The sequence below is a fragment of the Lepidochelys kempii genome, chromosome 13, assembly GCF_965140265.1.
Source record: "Lepidochelys kempii isolate rLepKem1 chromosome 13, rLepKem1.hap2, whole genome shotgun sequence".
Taxonomy (NCBI): domain Eukaryota; kingdom Metazoa; phylum Chordata; order Testudines; family Cheloniidae; genus Lepidochelys; species Lepidochelys kempii.
The window spans coordinates 26,344,740-26,362,974 of record NC_133268.1 but is presented as its reverse complement, the minus strand read 5'-3'; the positions used below and the strand labels follow the sequence as shown (position 1 = coordinate 26,362,974).

The 18,235-nt window shown below is 49.8% G+C and overlaps 1 protein-coding gene across 1 annotated transcript in view; it reads right to left on the bottom strand.

Moving 5' to 3' along the window:
* The window catches only part of AHCY (adenosylhomocysteinase), a 58,605-nt gene that overhangs the window by 33,444 nt on the left and 6,926 nt on the right, over window positions 1-18,235 (bottom strand). Inside the window, exons 2-4 of the mRNA XM_073309886.1 lie at window positions 17,581-17,771; window positions 14,833-14,908; window positions 8,906-9,058 (exon numbers count right to left, since the gene is read on the bottom strand). Coding sequence (XP_073165987.1) covers window positions 8,906-9,058; window positions 14,833-14,908; window positions 17,581-17,771 — 420 coding nt within the window. The remainder of the gene's footprint in view (window positions 1-8,905; window positions 9,059-14,832; window positions 14,909-17,580; window positions 17,772-18,235) is intronic.

The window sequence follows — 18,235 nt, the reverse complement described above, 5'->3', positions numbered from 1 at the left end:
GTCTTTCACTTGCCAGTGTAGACAAAGCCTAAGTGACTTGGCCAAGGTCACACAAGAAGTCTGGGGCAGAAAAGGGAACTGAACCCAGGTCTCGGGAGTCCCAGACTAGCTCCCAAACCACCCTTCCTTTTGGCCACCGAGTGGCCAATAATCTGATTCAGGACATGAGTGGCACTGTCAGCAGGCCCAGGTGATGAAAATGTAATATGGGTAGGTCTCCATGTTTGTCATGCAGGTCACAGAAGTCACGGATTCCGCAACTTGCCACGACCTCCGTGATTTCTGTGGAGGCCAGTGTGGCTGAGCCCAGGGCTACCCAAACAGCTGGTTCCGGGACAACTGCTCAGGTGGCCCTGGGGCCAGCCCCACCGGCCACTGTTGGAACAGCCCCGCAGCCAGCCGCTGCTGGAGTGACCCCAGGGCCAGTCACACTGTCCGCTGCTCAGGCAGCCCTGGGCACAGCTAGCCCCTTGGACCGTCAGAGCAGCAGTTCCTGGGCAGCCAGTGCAGCCACTTCCCCAGGCAGCCCCCAGCTGGTGCTACGGCTGCCCCCCCCACAGCAGCCCCTCCAGATGCCCTCCATCCCCAGCAGCAGCCCCCTTAAGATTTAGTCATGGGTATTTTTAGTATAAGTCATGGACAGGTCATGGGCCCGTGAATTTATTGTATCGCCCATGACCTGTCCATGACTTATACTAAAAATACCCATGACTATATCGTAGCCTTAACTGTGGGACAATAAGCAACAGCTTTATTTTGCTCCTTTACGTTTTCCATATGGGAGGGGACCAAAAACTGAAGTCTACAGGGCAACTGACACCTCATGCCCCCAAAAGACAGATTCTCCAGGTAACCTGTAACAGAGAAATACAGCAGTCAGGCCTTATGATTCCATCAGGATGGGCCTTGCATTGCTAGGTGGTAGCTCTCCATTCAGAGACCAGAGCAAAACTAGGCGGATTTCAGACTGGTGCTCTCTGAAGCTCAGGAAGCCATGCAGAGATGCTAATCCCACAAGCTCACCAGCCACCTGCACCTCCAGCCAAGAGAACGTTCACATGTAGCATTCACAGAAACGGCTTTAAAGAGCACAATTCTTGAGGGAATGAAGCCTGGAGTCAGATTGAGTTATTTTGAAAGGCTGAAGGATGGGACCTGTTTTCCTAGCTGAAGGTCACTCTGGGACAGAAATCTGGATTCACTTAACTCACTGGGATTAAATTTCAACACCTTGATCTCAAATTGCTCCCCGGGGCAGCAAACACCACATGTTTGCCTGCTGTGGGACCATGCTCAGGCTTTAGCAGTAAGAGGGTCATGCTGGCAAGGGCAGTCCAGAAAACATCTCAATTATATAGGAAAATAACCTGGCCCCTCTTAAGCAATTAAACAAACCATTGGCTGGCTGGCAAGAGGGATAGTCTCACGGTGCAACGCTCCTTTCCCAGGCAGCATTCTGACGGAGGTCGTATGGTCTTTGAGGTTTTTGTTGTCCCTCCTCCCCCATTTAGTGATTCATGGCCTATGTGCATCCCCGTTCCATGTGAATGTGACAAAGTCCTTCTGGGGGTGGGGAGGGTAACAATTGAACAGCAAGTCCACCCAAGCCTGCTGAGGAGAGGTCCTGGAGGGTAGTGGGAGCTGGAGAATGACCCCACCCTGTACTCACTCTCAGACAACAGCTCCCGTGTCCTAGGGGCTGGCCTTGGCTTCCCACTCCAGTCATACAGGGGCGCAGCACAGCTCAGATTTGGCCTGGCTACCCCACCATCATGACGACGGAGGGGCAGCCAGTCCAAACCCAAGAAGCACCGTGACCCGGCAGATCAGGGATTTGTTGTTTTATTTTGGTGGGTTTTTTTAGCACAGGGATCTACCCAGCACCAGTCAGGTCCTTGTGCCCCTCAGATACCCTCCTCATAGACCACTGTTTGAAAACTCTGCTCAACTTGACTGAGCAGGGGCCTGGGAATCAGGAACACCCAGGTTCAAACTTGTTTCGTCACCAATTCAGTGGCCATGCTCTAAACACCTAACCTCAGTTTTCACCTGTGCAAAGAAGAAGACATGCCTCATAGTGATGTTTCTAAGGACTGGTGCAAAGTCTTGGATGGTGATTTGAAGGGATAAAGTGCTATGCAAATGCTAAATATTCCAACACATCCTTAACACATGATTCAAATCAATGAATAGGTCACTACTCAGGTTTCCTCAGTAGAAATAACAGTTCACATGTGCCAGAACCAGAGTGGCCTTTTCTTTCCCTACAGACTTTAGCTATTTCACTAAACATCAGATCCATGGGAATTATACCCAAAGGCACAAGGCCAGATGAAAGATCAACATCAGCAGGCTCTATGAGCCACACAGGGGAACATTTTCAAATGCACCGAAGTCACTTAGGAGCCTAAATTTCATTGAAAGTCAATAAGACTTGGGCTCTTAAGACACAGAGGCACTTTTGAAAGTTTTACCCACAAGGCTTAGGTTTTAATTCGAAATTTCAAGACCGTGGAATTTTTATTTTTATTTTTTTAATTGTGATGTTCTAAAACCCTGGGGAAAAGGAATTGTGAAGTGAGACTGACAAGCCACTAGTGCCTGGGAAAAGGACAGTGACTTGGTTAGGTTTGGCACATTTATTCCATCTAAATGACTGCACTGCTCAAGCAGAGCATGGAGCTGGAGACAGTCAATAGGACTGCTGCTGACCCAGGAAAGAAGCTGTGCTTTGACCATTGCTTAATCCTGAGGCCCAGGGACCAGCCGTGGCAGATTTCAAAGGTAAGTGTCTGTGCTGCTCTGTCAAAGACAGCTTCTTCCATCCCCTCGGATGGCAAGTAGAGCAAGGTCCTGGCAATCAGGAGCAGTGGTGTAAATGCAACACCAGGAGTGGGGATAAAGCTAATGAGCTGCCAGGCCGCCCAGAATGGAGCAATGGGCTTTGCTCACTCTCAGCTGCCCACAGAAGCTGTGAGTGTGGGAGGTTCACGGGGTTAGTGACAGCACAGAGTATTCCAGGCAGAGATCACACTGTGAGGGAGGAACTGGTAGGAGGAGCAGAAGTGGTGAGATAGGCCAGGGACACTTCTCCGGCTCCTGGAAAAAACAGCCTGGAGTGGCTCTAACAGCATCAGCTTCAGCCAGCCTGCCAGGCTCCTGGAAGGAAGGTCGTAGCCTGGGGTCAGACTTGGGGGAAAAGAGGAAGTGGTACTCTTCCCAGTTTCGCCCACATGGAACTCCATAGACGCTCACAATACGGCCACATATGTTCTCAGGGCTCCCCCTCACTGGGGTCCAAATACATCCATGGGCTTTGCTGGGCTCCTCAGGCGAAGCCCTGTTGGGCTTTCAGGGCATGGCTCCCCTGTGAAGGGGCTCAGATATCCCACCGGCATGAGCGGCGGGTGAATGCGCTCTTGGGGGAGGCTAGCCCTTGACCCCACCCTCTCTGCCCAAGGCCCCACCCCTTCTGTTCCCCCACTGGAGCTCGGAGCACACCGCTCTCCCCTGTGGCTGCTGGCCCCCCTGCACGCCCCCAGTGGCCGGAGCACTCCCAGCCCCGGGGCAGGTGGGTGGCACGGCCGGAGCATCCCCGGCCCTAGCATGGTCTTGCATACCATGGCCCCCAGCCTGCCTGCCCCAGCCTCTCAGCCACAGAAAGGAGCAGCAGGCAGAAGGGGGCCTGGTGGAGCATGGGCGGGGCTATGCTAGGCTGTTTGGGGAGGCATGGCCTCCCCCTGCCTATGATACCCAGTGCCCATGCCCACTGGGCTCTGCTAGGATCCTTGAGCTTGGCTGTTTCTTCACTCAGGCTGAAAACAACTGTCCCACCAAGTCCACTCCCTGGCAGTGCCACAGTGAGCATTCACTCTCAGAAGATCATGCAGATCTGCACAAGAGCATCTTCCTTTGCCACTCAGACATGCTCTGATGAAAAGAGGGGCCAGTCACTCATGACCAGCTGAACCAGAGAGGGGATGAGAGAGCAGGGATGTGGCAGGAAAAGGAAGTAAAGAAGAATCCTAGAGAATTCCCAACAGAATTGAGTTAAATGAGGCACCCTTCATGTAGAAGAACCCAGTGTTCATATGCAAGATCTCCCTGAGGTTCTCTTTAAGGGGGGGATGAAGTCAATGATACATAGACCAATTGCCAGCACTGTAGTTTAGACCAGAAGCAATAGGTCTTCTCCTTGCCCCAACATCTGTGGAACACCTGTTACAAAAACAGAGGTCAGCTATTGCCTGGAGTATTCCCTCACTTCAAAAGAAGGAAAGCCAGCAGCTTAATATGCATGTATCTTATGAAGTGGAAAATTCTGCCAACAAATCAAATTTTTCACAGCCCTTGTTTCTGCCTCACATGGAAGTGAAATTGCATAAAATCAAAATGCACTGCAGATTTCCCTCTCACTGCAATCACAAGGGATTCATAAATCAAGACTTGGAGCAGCCCTACCTGAACCTTAGTCTGAGCCATAGCTCGGCAGACACAGCAATGGGCAGTGCAATGCTGCCTTCTAGGGATCCTTTGCAGAGGGACTTTTCTCTTTTTTTTTCCTTTTCTTTTCTTTTTTTCCTTTGGGCGGGGGGTGGGTTCCACTCCCAAAAACACACAAAAGTTTGTGCAAAAAAGTTCAAGACTTTGCCAAACGGCTTCAGGACTTGCACATATGATGGAACAAGAGCTCTAACACCCAAGTGCCTCCAGGGATGCAACCTTGCATTTATGATTTTGGAGACGCTAATGCAAAGACACATCTGTCATAACTTCACTGGAAGATCATGGAAAGAAAACATGCAAATATGGGGAACTCTTGCTTAAACTCAGATTTGGGTAAGAAAGAACGAGCAGGAAAGAAGGAAGTGAGAAAAAAGAATTCATGATGCAGAGATGGGTTTCAATGCTTTCCCCAGTGAGAAAGGGCCAAACTCGGAGGAGTCCAAACAAGTCTAAATCAAGGAAGAACCTAAAACAGTATCCACTAAACACTGATGGGACCAGAAGAAAGTAAATTTATACCACTGTGGGGCTCATTTACGTCAGCAAGTTTCAACAGTTTAACTTCAGGTGTTCTTTCCAACCCATTTAGTTGAACCGGAGCAAAGGGCTGCATGGACACTTGTTTTGGTTTAAACTAGACTTATTTCTAGTAAGTTGAAACAGATCAGGAATCACGATAAGCTAAACCAAAATAAACCACTCTAACCACAATCAGAGCATCTGCACAGCAATTCGCACCAATTTCACTAAACCAGTTTGGAAAACGACACAAGTTAAACTGGTGTATGCAGAGGATGCCTTGGATTCTCCCAGAGTCAAATTCAGAGATGATGAGCAAGTTAGATCCCCTGGCATTAAACCAGACCCAACTAAAGCTGAAGAGGAATGAGTAACTCCCACTCTTTCTATGGACTTCTAGGCTCCCCCTCAGATGTACACCTCATCTGAAAGAGGCCATCTCACTTCATATCTACACCTGCACCAACGCCAGTTATGATGTCCTTACACCTTAATCCTAGCATTTCTGTTCCCGCACTAGCAAGGCGATCAGAATCCTGGCTTCTTTCTGTGCTACCCTTATCCTTTCATGTTCCCAGAGGGCACTTTGATTTAATTGTGGTGTCAGGGAGTTGAAGCATCTGGTGCAGCCTGGAGAGGAAATGGATGGGGAGCCACCTCGTGGCTGAGCTTCTGTAGAAGCACTCTACATCAGTGTTTTTCAAAGTACAGGTCGCAGCCCAGTACTGGGTCACAGAATGTCAGGCACTGGGTCGCCTTGCTGATTCAAATTACTGTATAATGATCGTTGCCACGGAACAGGCCTAAAGGGCCACGCAGCAGGGACCTGGAGAGGAGAGAGGTAGGTAGGGGGTGGGCGGGAACTGGGGAGGGGAGCAAGTTAGGGCTTGCAGGGCTGCTGCGGGCCTCTCCCCTGGCCCCGGGCTTGTTGCTGCCAACAGGGAGAGAGGGACCCTTCCCCCAGAGCTAGCTGCTTCTGGCGGGGAGAGGGTTGGGTGGAGTCCTCTGGCCCCAGCCCTGAGGCAGCCTGCCTGCACCCCTAACTCCTCATCCCTGGCCCCACCCCAGAGCCCACACCCAAACCTGCCCCGCATCCCAACCCTCTGCCCCAGCCCTGAGTACCCTCCTGCACCCTGAACCCCTCATCCCCAGCTCCACCCTAGAGCCCTCACCCGTGCACCCCATGCTCTGCCCTACCTTAACTACACTGCCTTTTTAAGTAGATCAGCAAGGTGAGACAGCAGCTGCTGCCAGCAAGCTCCCTCTGTCCTGAACCCTGTCGTGTCCCCCCAGCTCTATGGAGATGGGGTAAGCGGGGGTCAGGGGCAGGGAGGATGGGGACATCCGGACATTAGCACCCCTCTTCCCGCCACCTACACACACAGCAAGCAGGAGGCTCCCAGGAGCAGCTCCAAGGCAGAGGGCAGGAGCAGCACACAGCAGTGGGGGGAGGGACAGCTGAAGTGCCCAGCAATTGGTAGCCTGCTGGACAGCACAAGGAACTTAGGGGAGCTGATGGGGGGGCTGCTGGCCCTCCCTGGTTCCAAGCCCCCCCAGCTCGCTCCAACGGGCTGCTCTTTCCGCAAACAGTGGACAAAGCAGGCGCCTGCCAAACAATGTTATAAGGAAGCATTGCGCAACTTGAAACGAGCATGTGCCCTAATAGATCAGCGATGTAACAATGAACCAACGTTAACCGGGACGACTTTAAGTGAGGAGTTACTGTACCAATGCATGACCTGTACAGGCAGTGCCTTGCTCTTTCTTGTGGTGACCTCAGAACCGCAGCCTAAGCCTCTGTTTTCACGATGGGGGGAAAAAAATAAAAGGAACGTTTCACGCAGCTCCCACTGAATGTCCTACAGCAGTAAAGCGGTTAAGTGCAGGGTTCTGTTACAGAAAGCGAATTCAAGGCACCTCACACTGATTCAATGTACGCCTTCCAGGAAAGCTCTCCTACTGTTTAGTCCAATGCTCCCTGGAAGCACAACGGCCACAGACCAACCCCATTAGAGTTTCCACAGAGACCAATCTTTGATTAGTGAGCACTGACGCGCTACAAGGAGCGGAGCTGGTGCAGCGGGTTACTGCAGAAGTCTCACCTCTGAGGCCCATGACAAAGGGCAACGAGTTGAATGGTCTCAGTTTAGCCCCCAAGGAACTCTTCTCCACAACCCAATGACATCCGAGCATTTGGCACAATGGGCAGGTTTCTAAGAGGCAGAGGATGGAATGGCAGGGGTGCTTCAGCTCAGGATGTGGTGCATTAGCAGAACTGTCTGAGGGGCTCTCTGGATGGAGCTAGCACTGGGTGTTGCAGGTAAAGAGGAGGTGTGTTTGCATAACTGCAGAGAAGCAGCTGACATTCTTCTTCCCTGGTGCAGTGCTGCCAGTCTGTCACTTCGATGAGCGCTAAATTCACTTGTGAGATAAGCCTCGTTCGGTGGTTGTGTCTCATTAGCTACCCCCCACATTAACGCCACCCATGCTAATCTATCGTTTCTATGGTATAAACACAATGACCTGCTCTGTCAGTTTCACTCTTCACTACATGATCCCGATCACTACTGATTTCACCAGTCCTTTCGACTGCTGACATTAATAGAGTAAGAGCGTGTCCCCTGTATGTTACATCCTGCAGAAAACTGATCTCAGCTCCTTTCTCTGAAGGAAAGCTGCAGGTGGTCACGGCTTCATCCAGTGACCCCAAACAGAGGCAGCAAAGACAATGTATTAAGGTGAAAAAAGCCCGCAACTGCTAGATTGGGGGGGGGGGGGTAGAAAAACCTGAACAGCGACCTATGCGATGGGGGGTACTGCCCACACTGGTTCGAAGAGGGCAGAATTGGGCCAGGTGGGCCAAGTCAGCTGATTAAGCAGCAAACAAGGGCAATATAAGCTGTGTGGAGGGAGTTTATTGGGAGGTAGCTCGCCTGTGAAGGAAGAGGAGGGGCCTGTATAAAGCCCAGGAGCTCAGAACAGAAAGGGGCTGGAAAAGTCTGCAGTCACTCCCTGGGAGAAGAGAGGAGTGTCTAGAGGCTGTAGAGACAGCCACTCCCAAGAAGGAGGGAGTTGAGAGGCTGGCAACCCTGGGCAGGGAGTGCTAGATGGTAAGGAAAGGTCTCAGGGAAAAGCAGTAAGGTCTAGAAGGGAACAGACCTCAGCTGCCAACTAGAGGGTCCCTGAGCCGGAACCTGTAGTAGAGGGTGGGCCCAGGCTCCCCTGCCAGTCACTGAGGACATGGCACCATGGGGCAGTGTGTGGGAAGACTGCCTAGGACAGAGGAAGTGGCAATGAGGCAGTGAACGGGAACACTGCTCAAGATTGCTGAAGAATGACTGATAACCCAGAAGGGGAAAACACATAGTGACCTGGCCAGAGGGCCAAGTCACAAAGAAGCAGCAGCAGCTCATGGAGCGAGAGAGGGGCTGGAGCCAGAGTGAGAAGGACTCAGAGATGGTGTGCAACCATGAGAAGGGGCGTCAACCTCACAAAGCTAATCCCCAGAACAGCTAGAAGGGGGCACCATCCTACCAGTGAGTTGAGCAACCTGTCACAAGCTAGATGTCAGCACCACCAAAAGCTCCTATGACAGGTACCCAGGTCATTTCCCACTCCCAGTGTAGGGGCACAGGGAAGGGGGGACAATACAGAGCTGAGCTGAAAACAGAAGTTTGTGTCAATAAGAGGCTAAGTCCTGAATAACCTTTAACAATGTAACAGGCTCGATCAGAGCCTATTGGCACATATCTGTCCTGCCCAACTTGGAGGGAAAGATTCCCACTAAAATGGAAACAGTCTTATTGTCTGGGTGGGGCAGAGTCAAATGTGAACGTCTTTCTCCTTTACAACATCTAATCATAACACAGAGCAGAGTTACCTTTCAGGAGCTGTGGGTGTTTGGTATGAACCAGGTTGGTGAGGTCCCCACCGTCATCTAAAATCATGTTCAATGGCTGCCCATCCTTGAAATAGAGGGTCTGCTCAATGCACCACAAGTACTCCTCGTCCGTCTCCCCTTTCCAGGCAAACACTACACCACAATAAACAGAAGGCATAATTAGTTGGGTCGCTTTCACAAGCATGTGTGTCCATACAAGAGTATAAATCAGAGCTCCATCAGTAGCACTCAGTACCAGAACCAAATGGTACGGGCTGCCCTAGTAGTCAGGAGTAATCCAGCCTGGAGGCAGTGATAAGAAATTACTCTGCCTTTGCAGCTGAAAATTGAAGGATCTCTTAGAGCGAGCAGGATAGAACTAGCTTTGCCTCAGGTTCCAGGCCACAAAATTATGCAACCTTGGTCAGAGCTTGCCAGACACTACTTCCCTCAAAAGCAAATAAGATGACAGAAAAACAAACCTGTACAGACACACTACCATTCCCCACTTTCTCCCAATTTCAGAGCCACTAACAGCTCTCTCTCCTCCCCAGGCATTTGTGCATTTGGCCTCATGCCTTACGAGGCACCCCAGGCATTCAGCTACTGCAGAGGCGCATTCAGTAATGTTTACGTCTCCTGCCACAGGACACATAATACATTGCAAACTCATGCACTCTTCTTTGTTCAGTACAGGCAAGCAGTCCATCTTGCTACTGCTCCTTCCGCAGATGCACTCAGCGAAGCCACAAGTGAGTTGCCATGTATCTATACACCTTGGGGTCTAGTAGGTTCAATACGCAAAGCAAAAGCTAGAAAACCAAAAGAAGGACTTGAACCCAAAAAGAAAGGAAATTCAAGGCAGAGACTGAGCAGCAAGGCCAACACCCCATCTTTAACGTGCTCTCTGGCAATAGGATTCAACTTCCTGAGCTGGAACCGGAGGAGGAGGGGCCATTCCAACCTTGGAGACTCTGACCACAGCATGAGTGACATCATATGCCAGAAAACCAGACCTTGCCTCCCGATTGGTGCACCACCTGTCCGAGTTCCTTGGCATACAAGGACAGGACAAATTAATGAGAAGGACTAGACAGTTTTAAATTACCACAAACAAAAAAAAAATCCTATCTGGGGAGCCTGACCCCTAATGGCCCATGGGAGTTTAATGGTAACAAGCATTACAGCAGGAATGAAAGAGAATCCCTTCACAAAGGGAGGTAGAAAATGAATTTGGCCATTAATACAGCCTGGTCTCATGCCATGGAATTACTGGCATGCACAGCCATGAGTTTGTACAATTTTTGGCTAACAACGAACTCCAGATTTCTGTAACTTCCCTGTCACACACGAGAATGCCAGCATTATGAAAAACACAGACGTTTGAGATGGACAGTCAAACTGCTTTCGTTTAGTTCATTTCTCAGGTCCAGTCTCTACTACAGACCTGTATTGGCATAACTATGTCACTCGGGGGTGTGAAAAATCCACATTCCTGAGCAGCGACGTTATACCAACCTAACCCGCCGTGTAGACAGCGCTGTGTCAGCGGGAGAGCGTCTCAGGGAGGTGGATTAACTACACCAATGGAAGAGCTCTCTACTGTCAGCTTAGAGAGTCTTCATTAAAAGCAGTTCAGTGGCGGTGCAGCTGTGCCGACGCAATGTTTTAAGCGTAGATGCCCTCATTCTCAGTTTGGGGATTTAAATCTGGCCCTTAAACATCATTTCCCCTGGGGACAAAGCAACCATAAAGGCAGATGATCAAACGTCCTCTGCACGTTTTCAGCAAGCCTTTGCGGCAAGGTGCCAACATATTCAGAGGATCCAAAAGACTTTACAAAGGTGAATATCACCCCTGCTTTAGAGGTAGGGAACAGGCACAGGGCACTTACATGACTTGTCTTACATGCTAGAGCAAGTCATTGGTGGAGCTGGGACGAGAGCCCAGTAACCCTGCTTCTCACTGCTCTGCTCTAGCCACTAGAAAATGCTGCTCTGTTTGATCAACAGCATTGGCTGCATTGCCCTTTTCATCACCATCACAGTCTGTGTGAAGAGCTGCTGATAAATCACATTTCTGAAAAACACTGAACTGAAACTATTCTGCTTATATGGCATTTTCTCTTCTCAAATTTTACTACTAGAGGCAGGTGCCTGAGCATAGGAGCCATGTTCCTCAAGAGCTCACGACCTGTTGCTTCTCCTCCTTAGCAAAGCCTTAATCAGATGTCTGTGAGCCACAGTCACTTCAGCAAGAACCTACTGTGATCTCAATGGATTAGGTTCACAGGCAGGAAATAAGCATCAGGAGTGGATGAATGTTTAATGAGCAGCTTTCTTGTGCCATTGTCTCTGGTAGTACAAGAGAAGGAGAAGAAACGGAGGCAGCCACTCCCAACAGATCACTCAGTTTCCCACTGGACATCTGCACTAGGGTGGAGGACAATCCAAGAGGCCAGGGGTGGGCAATAATTTTTGCAGGGGAGCCACTCCACGAATTTTGGTAAGTCGTTATGGGCTGCACATTTCTAATATATTAATGGAGGGGGTGTGGGGTCTGGGAGAGAGTTTGGGTGCAGGAGGGGGTTCTGACCTGGAGCAGGGGTGCAAGGGAGGGTGAGAGGTCTGGGAGGGCGTTTGCACCAGCCCAGAGCTCCCTCCAGCACCCAGCGTTGGGGTGCGGGCTTTCGGACGGAGTTTGGTGCAGGAGGGGGCTCTGGGCTGGGGTAGGGGTGTGGGAGGTCCAGGTTTTGGCCGGGAGGTACTTACCACAGGCAGTTCCTGGCCAGCAGCGCAGCAGGGCTCAGGCAGGCTGCTTGCATGCCATGGCCCCACGCTGCTCCAGAAGCGGCTGTGGCCAGCTGGTGCTGGCACATTTCTGTGTGCCCCTTGGGGAAGGGGGGCAGCAGATCTCTGTGCGCTGCCCGCACCCACAAGCACTGCCCCTGCTGCTCCCATTGGCTGGTTTCTGGCCAATGGGAGCTGGGAGGACAGTGCTGGGGGCGGGGGCAGAGCGCAGACACATCCCAGCAGCAGCCAGCTGCTTCCAGGAGCGGCATCAGGCCACAGCAGGCAGGCAGCCTGCGAGTGCCACGGGACTTTTAGCAGCCCATAGATTGTGAGGGGGCAGCCAAAGAGCCTGGCAGGCGGGACAGAAATGTTAGATGGGCCGGATCCAGCCCGCGTTTTGCCCACCCCGGCAACAGGCCCTACAAATCTGCAAATATCTGCGGACCATATTTACAGACCGTCAATTGGAAAAGGATACACATTTTGCATCCCTGCAGGGCTCTAAGTATCACTCTACATGGTTCTTCACCAGCCATTATTTGGTTCTTACCCTTAGAGGGGACTGGGACCCTCAAGTGTCACTCAGTTCTGAGTTGAAAGGAACCCGGATACTTTGAGGGAAATATGGCTGAAACGGTCAACTTTGGGGGTTGATACCCCAAAGAAATTGCCCAGTTTCACATGACTTCCAAATTAAACCATAACGTGGCCACAGGCCCTGCCTGAAACAGAGCCTCAGACTTGCTCTCACCTGGGTCAGGTTTCAAATTTGTAACAAAACTCACCTGAAGTGGGTTGCATTGAGCGATTTGCCAACAGGGCTTTAAACATAGAACTGCATGATCCCCGAAACCTACATTTCAATGCAAAGTGCCAACTGTGCTAGCTGGAAAATGCAACACTGGGAAACCCCTAACTACTCAGAGCAAATGGCAGCCACACCAAAAGGGACAGAAATATACAACAGAAAACCCCAATCTTCACATCAGTCAGCAGCAAGACCAGGCAAAAATGTAGAAAGTACAAAAAGCAACCAGGAAACTGGGACTGGCCTTCCTTGCCTCCTCTTTTTGTTATGCAAATGATCCCTCACAAGGTTAGTGAGGTTCTGATGGAGCTTTAGTGCAGTGGATTCAAGCATTTGGAGTTACTGCATGCAAAATGCCTGGGATCGTCAACTGCTGCTCTTCCACTAAAGAAGAAAAGTTACTTAAAGCAGGGACTACTCCCAAGCCTGATAAGCCTTGGTCACACTAAGGTATCTTCAGAGCACGTGTTTACATTAAGAAAAGGAGTACTTGTGGCACCTTAGAGACTAACCAATTTATTTGAGCATGAGCTTTCGTGAGCTTGAAGTGAGCTGTAGCTCACGAAAGCTCATGCTCAAATAAATTGGTTAGTCTCTAAGGTGCCACAAGTCCTCCTTTTCTTTTTGCAAAATACAGACTAACACGGCTGTTACTCTGAAACCCGTGTTTACATTGATACCATGGCTTTCAGCTTCTATCACCTTCCAACCTACAGCAGCAGCAAAAGAGCAGAGTTTAGCTGCTAAAGAGTTTCAGGGATGGTAGTCTACACAGCAGGCATAGCTTTGGCCTCAACACATCTCAAATGCTTCCATTGTAGCCAACCAGAAAGGCCACTTCATTGAATATTTTGGGGCCAGCATGTTCTCTTTAGCCAGTTAGCCCTGAGTCTGCTGAAAAGCCCCAGGCACCCCACTCCATAAACACCATATGCAGCTGTCATTTTTATCATCTCTGCCAGTTTAATCACCTTAGGGTTTGTCTACACTGCAGATGGGAATGAGCCTCCAGCCCGGACAGACAGGCTCACCCGAGCTCCGCTTCAGCTAGCACTAGCGGTATGGATGTTGCAGCTCTGGGTGGGCTTCAGAGCCCAACCTGCTGTCTGAGCCACAACGTCCGTGGCTACTATTTTTAGTGCACCAGTTTCAGCTGAGCTACCGGAGGTTGTCTACCCAAGCTGGCTCTCAGCTGTGGTACAGACAACCTCAGTGAACAGAATTAAGAAAGCGGCTAACCTAGCTCCCTTAGCTTGTATTGCAGCACCAGTCATTCTCAAGGTAGCTGGATTGCTGTTGGACACAACCCAGCTTGGATTAAACTCCCTGTGGTGTAACAGACACTACTTCAGAAGGTAATTTCTATCCTGGAGTTTATTCTCAGAGCTTGAGTTGCACATACTTTGATTAGCTAAAACAGGCAGCCTAAACCACTTAGGGCATGGCTACGCTTGCAGATGTAGAGTGCTTTGAGTTAAACCAACGAAGTGGGCTGTAGCTCCCGAAAGCTTATGCTCAAATAAATTTGTTAGTCTCTAAGGTGCCACAAGTCCTCCTTTTCTTTTTGAGTTAAACCAACCTTCGTAGAGCACAGTAGGGAAAGTGCTGCAGTCTGTCCACACTGACAGCTTCAAGCACACTGGCATGGCCACATTTGCGGCCCTTGCAGCAGCATTGGGAGCGGTGCATTATGGGCAGCTATCCCAGCATGCAAGTGGCTGCAACGTGCTTTTCAAATCCGGGGGGGGGGGGAGGGAGGGGGGAGTGTGACAGGGAGTGTGTTGTGTATATGTCGTGGGAGAGAGAGGGTGTTTTTGGGGGGCTGAGAGCATGTCAGCGTGCTGTCTTGTAAGTTCAGACAGCAGCAGACCCTCCCCCCTGCCCCCTCACCTCTCTCTCTCTCACACACACACACAGCATTCCACACTAATGGCTTGCTTTGTCTCGGACAGATAAGCTGCCAGCTGTCAGAAATGGAGCTTTCAAGGGGCATTTCCGCATTCCTGCAGCCGATTCCAAACAATGAGAAGAGTGGCCACTTGACTTAAGGGGATTACGGGGTGTTTCCGGAGGCTGATCAGAGCACAGTAAAGCAACACCTCGTTCGCACTGGCGCTGTGGTGCTCCAGCAAGGGCACAGGAAACGTTATTCCACTCGCCGAGGTGCAGTACCAGCAGCCCTGTAGCTGCAGAGTCAGAGCGCTCTACGTGCCTTGCCAGTGTGGATGGGCAGTGAGCTAGTGTGCCCAGGGCTCCTTTATTGCACTGAAGCTTGCAAGTGTAGCCAAGCCCTTAGTCAGAGTCAAATGAGACCACAGAGGACTTACCAGGAACGCCGGCTTTAGCAACGGCAGCAGCAGCATGGTCCTGAGTGGAGAAAATGTTGCAGCTTGACCATTGTACCTGGAACATAACCCAAGAGTAGTTTTACTTGTTGAGCAAACTCCCTAAACAACAGGCAAAATAAAAGTGGTCTTTGTTCTAGTTTTAGCAGCTAAATGAAGAGGAGCTGGGAGCAGGGAGGAGAGTAAGTCAGCCCAAATTCCTGCCTCATTCACAACGTCTGCAGAGGTTACTGGAGAGACTAGGCACTGAACTAGGACCACTAGAAAAATCACTCAGGGTAGGAGAGCCAGGCTGTTTTAACATAGGTTCCTTTTCTCAGTGATCAAAACCCACAGTGCATCACATGATCAAACCTCCCAACATGTGAGAGATTCCGCTGTACACACATTCCACTGCAGATACTAAGTTTAGATAGGGCCCTACCAAATTCACAGAGGTGAAAAATGCGTCACGGACAGTGAAATCTGGCCTCCCCCGTGAAATCTGAACTTTTGTTTACTTTTACCCTATACTATGCTCTAGGGTAAAAGTATACAGAAGTACACTGTTTCTCAAACTGGGGGTCCTGACCCAAAAGGGACTGCAAGGCTATTATGAGGGGGGTCATGGTATTGCCACCCTTACTTCTGCACTGCCTTCAGAGCTGGGCGGCTGGGGAGTGGCAGCTGCTGGCTAGACGCCCAGCTCTCTGAAGGCTGTGCCACCATCAACAGCAATGCAGAAGTAAGGGTGGCCTGGTATGGTGTATTGCTACCCTTACTTCTGTGTTGCGGCTGGTGCTGGCACTGCCTTCAGAGAGCTGGGCGTCCGGACAGCTGCTCTCCAGCCACCCAGCTCTGAAGGCAGCGCAGAAGGAAAGGTGACAATACCGTGACACCCTCTTTGGGCGGGACTCCCAGTTTGAGAAATGCTGATGTAAGGGCTTTACATGTTTATATTTTGCTGTTTTTAAATACATATTCACGCTTTGTTACAACACCGTGAAATTTAAGATTTAAATACCTGAAACCATGAAATTCAACATTTTTAAAAAATTCTATAACCATGAAATTTCCAAAAATGGACCGTGAGTTTGGTAGGGACCTAGTTATAGATGTTCACAGAATGCAGAATATGGCAGGGTATTAAAAGTTTAGGTAAAGTATGAAGTGGATACATCTGGAATAGATTTTCAAGGAGCGCCTGTTGTGTTGAGCACAAAACAAGGCACATGCAGAAACTTGGAAAAGCCAGAAATACAGCTGAAATGCCACGTGCAGTTGAAGAGTTTAAGATTTTGCTCACCCAGCTCTTCTCTGCTTTTCCTGCTGGCCTAATTGCTTTCCACAAACAAATCTCATTATAACTAGGTTCAGGCACCTAGAAGAGTACCATAACGTAGCTGGGCTGCACTGAACAGAGTGTTTGTGTGCTTATGTTCATGCACCAACCTATTCTAGAATCTCCTATGCATAATGGAGACACACAAGTCATTGCTGAACAGACTGTTTGCTTTTATTCTTACTGCCCTCTCTAAGGAGCACAGTGGTGAGTTTCTGCATGCTTACTCAAACTAATTAGCTCACTAAGGGAGGCAATCCTTCAATTCTTATACAGGTAGTCCCATTAAAGTCACTGGAATGACCCACGCAAGTATAGGCTGCAGTATCAACCCTTAAGTGTCTCCGTATTTGTGCCTACACAGCAGCTATCTGCCCTTGAAAACAAGCACTCAGATGCACATGTATAGGTGGTATGTATGCACCACTTTTATGTGCATAATTGGAAGCATCTTGGAAAATCTGACTCGTTTTCTTTCATCAAAGAGTCAGTTCACTCAGCCTCCTCCTCAATGCTTTTCTCTGAACTCATTCCAATTTGTCACCACGTTCCTGATAATGAGGGACCCACAACCCAAGAATGATATTCCAGGTGTCTCCAACGGGTATGTTAACACTTGGAGGAAAACTCTTACAAACAGTCTACAGGTCACTTTCCAATTATGCACCCTTTGCGACCTGAAAAAAAAAAAAAAAAAAAATCACAACACACTTCTCTGTTGGAGGTTCTTGTATGGTCCCTGTTACCATGGCATCAGCTGCTCAGAATCAAGAATGTATCTTCAGCACCGCATTGATGGAAGGGGAAGTGCTCTTATCTCCATTGTACAGATGGGAAACGGAGGCATACAGAAACCAAGTGACCTGCTCAAGGTCAAACACAGAATTCAACCTAGGCTTCCAGAATCCCAGCCTAGCACTGTATTCACTGGACTCTCCTTTCCTCCCTAACACTGTCATGCCCAGTTTGAAAGCCAGATGCTACACTCAGATGGATTCAGAAACTTGTTTGCTGATCTTCAGGTTCCATGGATTAGTTTTAATGCAGATTCATCTGCTTTGGAGGCAGCCACTTGAGGTTCGGCAGCCTGATAATAGTGCTGGATGTCATGGCTCAGAACCCTGATCTGACAGCGGCCTTTAGCCATGGTGAGGACATGATGGCTCTCATGCTAGAACAGGTTACGGAGATCACGAGCACCCCTTCCTGGCTGAAATGGGCACTGGCATTAGGATTCTAGAGGAGAAAGGCAATGCTTCTGAAGGGAAACAGAAGATGCACCTCATCTGTTTGCAAACAGTCTCTTCAGAAGGGACTGCAGCTGTTTGCTAAGATTTCCTGGTGTAATGACATAAAACAAAACCCATATTCATGCCACCGTGAAGAGGAAACCCGAGATAATACTTTACCTCAGCACCCAGAGCCACCAGAGTATCTATCAGAACTGCGGTCTGCACAGTCATGTGAAGGCAGCCTGCGATACGCGCTCCCTTCAGTGGCTTCGATGCTGCGTACATCTCCCGCATCTTCATCAGCCCTGGCATCTCATTCTCCGCGATCTCGATGGCCTTGCGACCCCATTCTGCTAGGCTGATGTCAGCTGCAACAGAGGGATGACATGTGGTTGGATTGGGGCTCAAATGCATAAAACCACAGTATCCACTCACGTGCAGGTTGGCATTGGCTGCAACTGCTATGGATCCATGAAGAGACATCCTAGCGGGACATGAAGAAGCAGCTGAGAAAGAGGAGGCCCAGCCCCCCCTTCAGCTCCTAAAGTCTTTGCATAGCGTTGTGTAGGTCTTTAGGCAAGGAAGCCTCTTCAGCAAAGTTTTAGAACCCGTGCTTTCAAATGTACCTAAAGCCAAGCATTTAAGGCCCTTCTCTATGTATGTAAATTAGAAGTGACACAATTTTCAATATTACCAACACTTTTCACTTACAAGCTTTTCTGTAAGCATTTGCATTCACAAATTTTTGCCCAAGGGTCTAAAACTGAGTGCGCGGATTTATTTTCAGAGTATACAGATGTGTGTGTGTAAGAATACCTCATGCAAGAGGCCT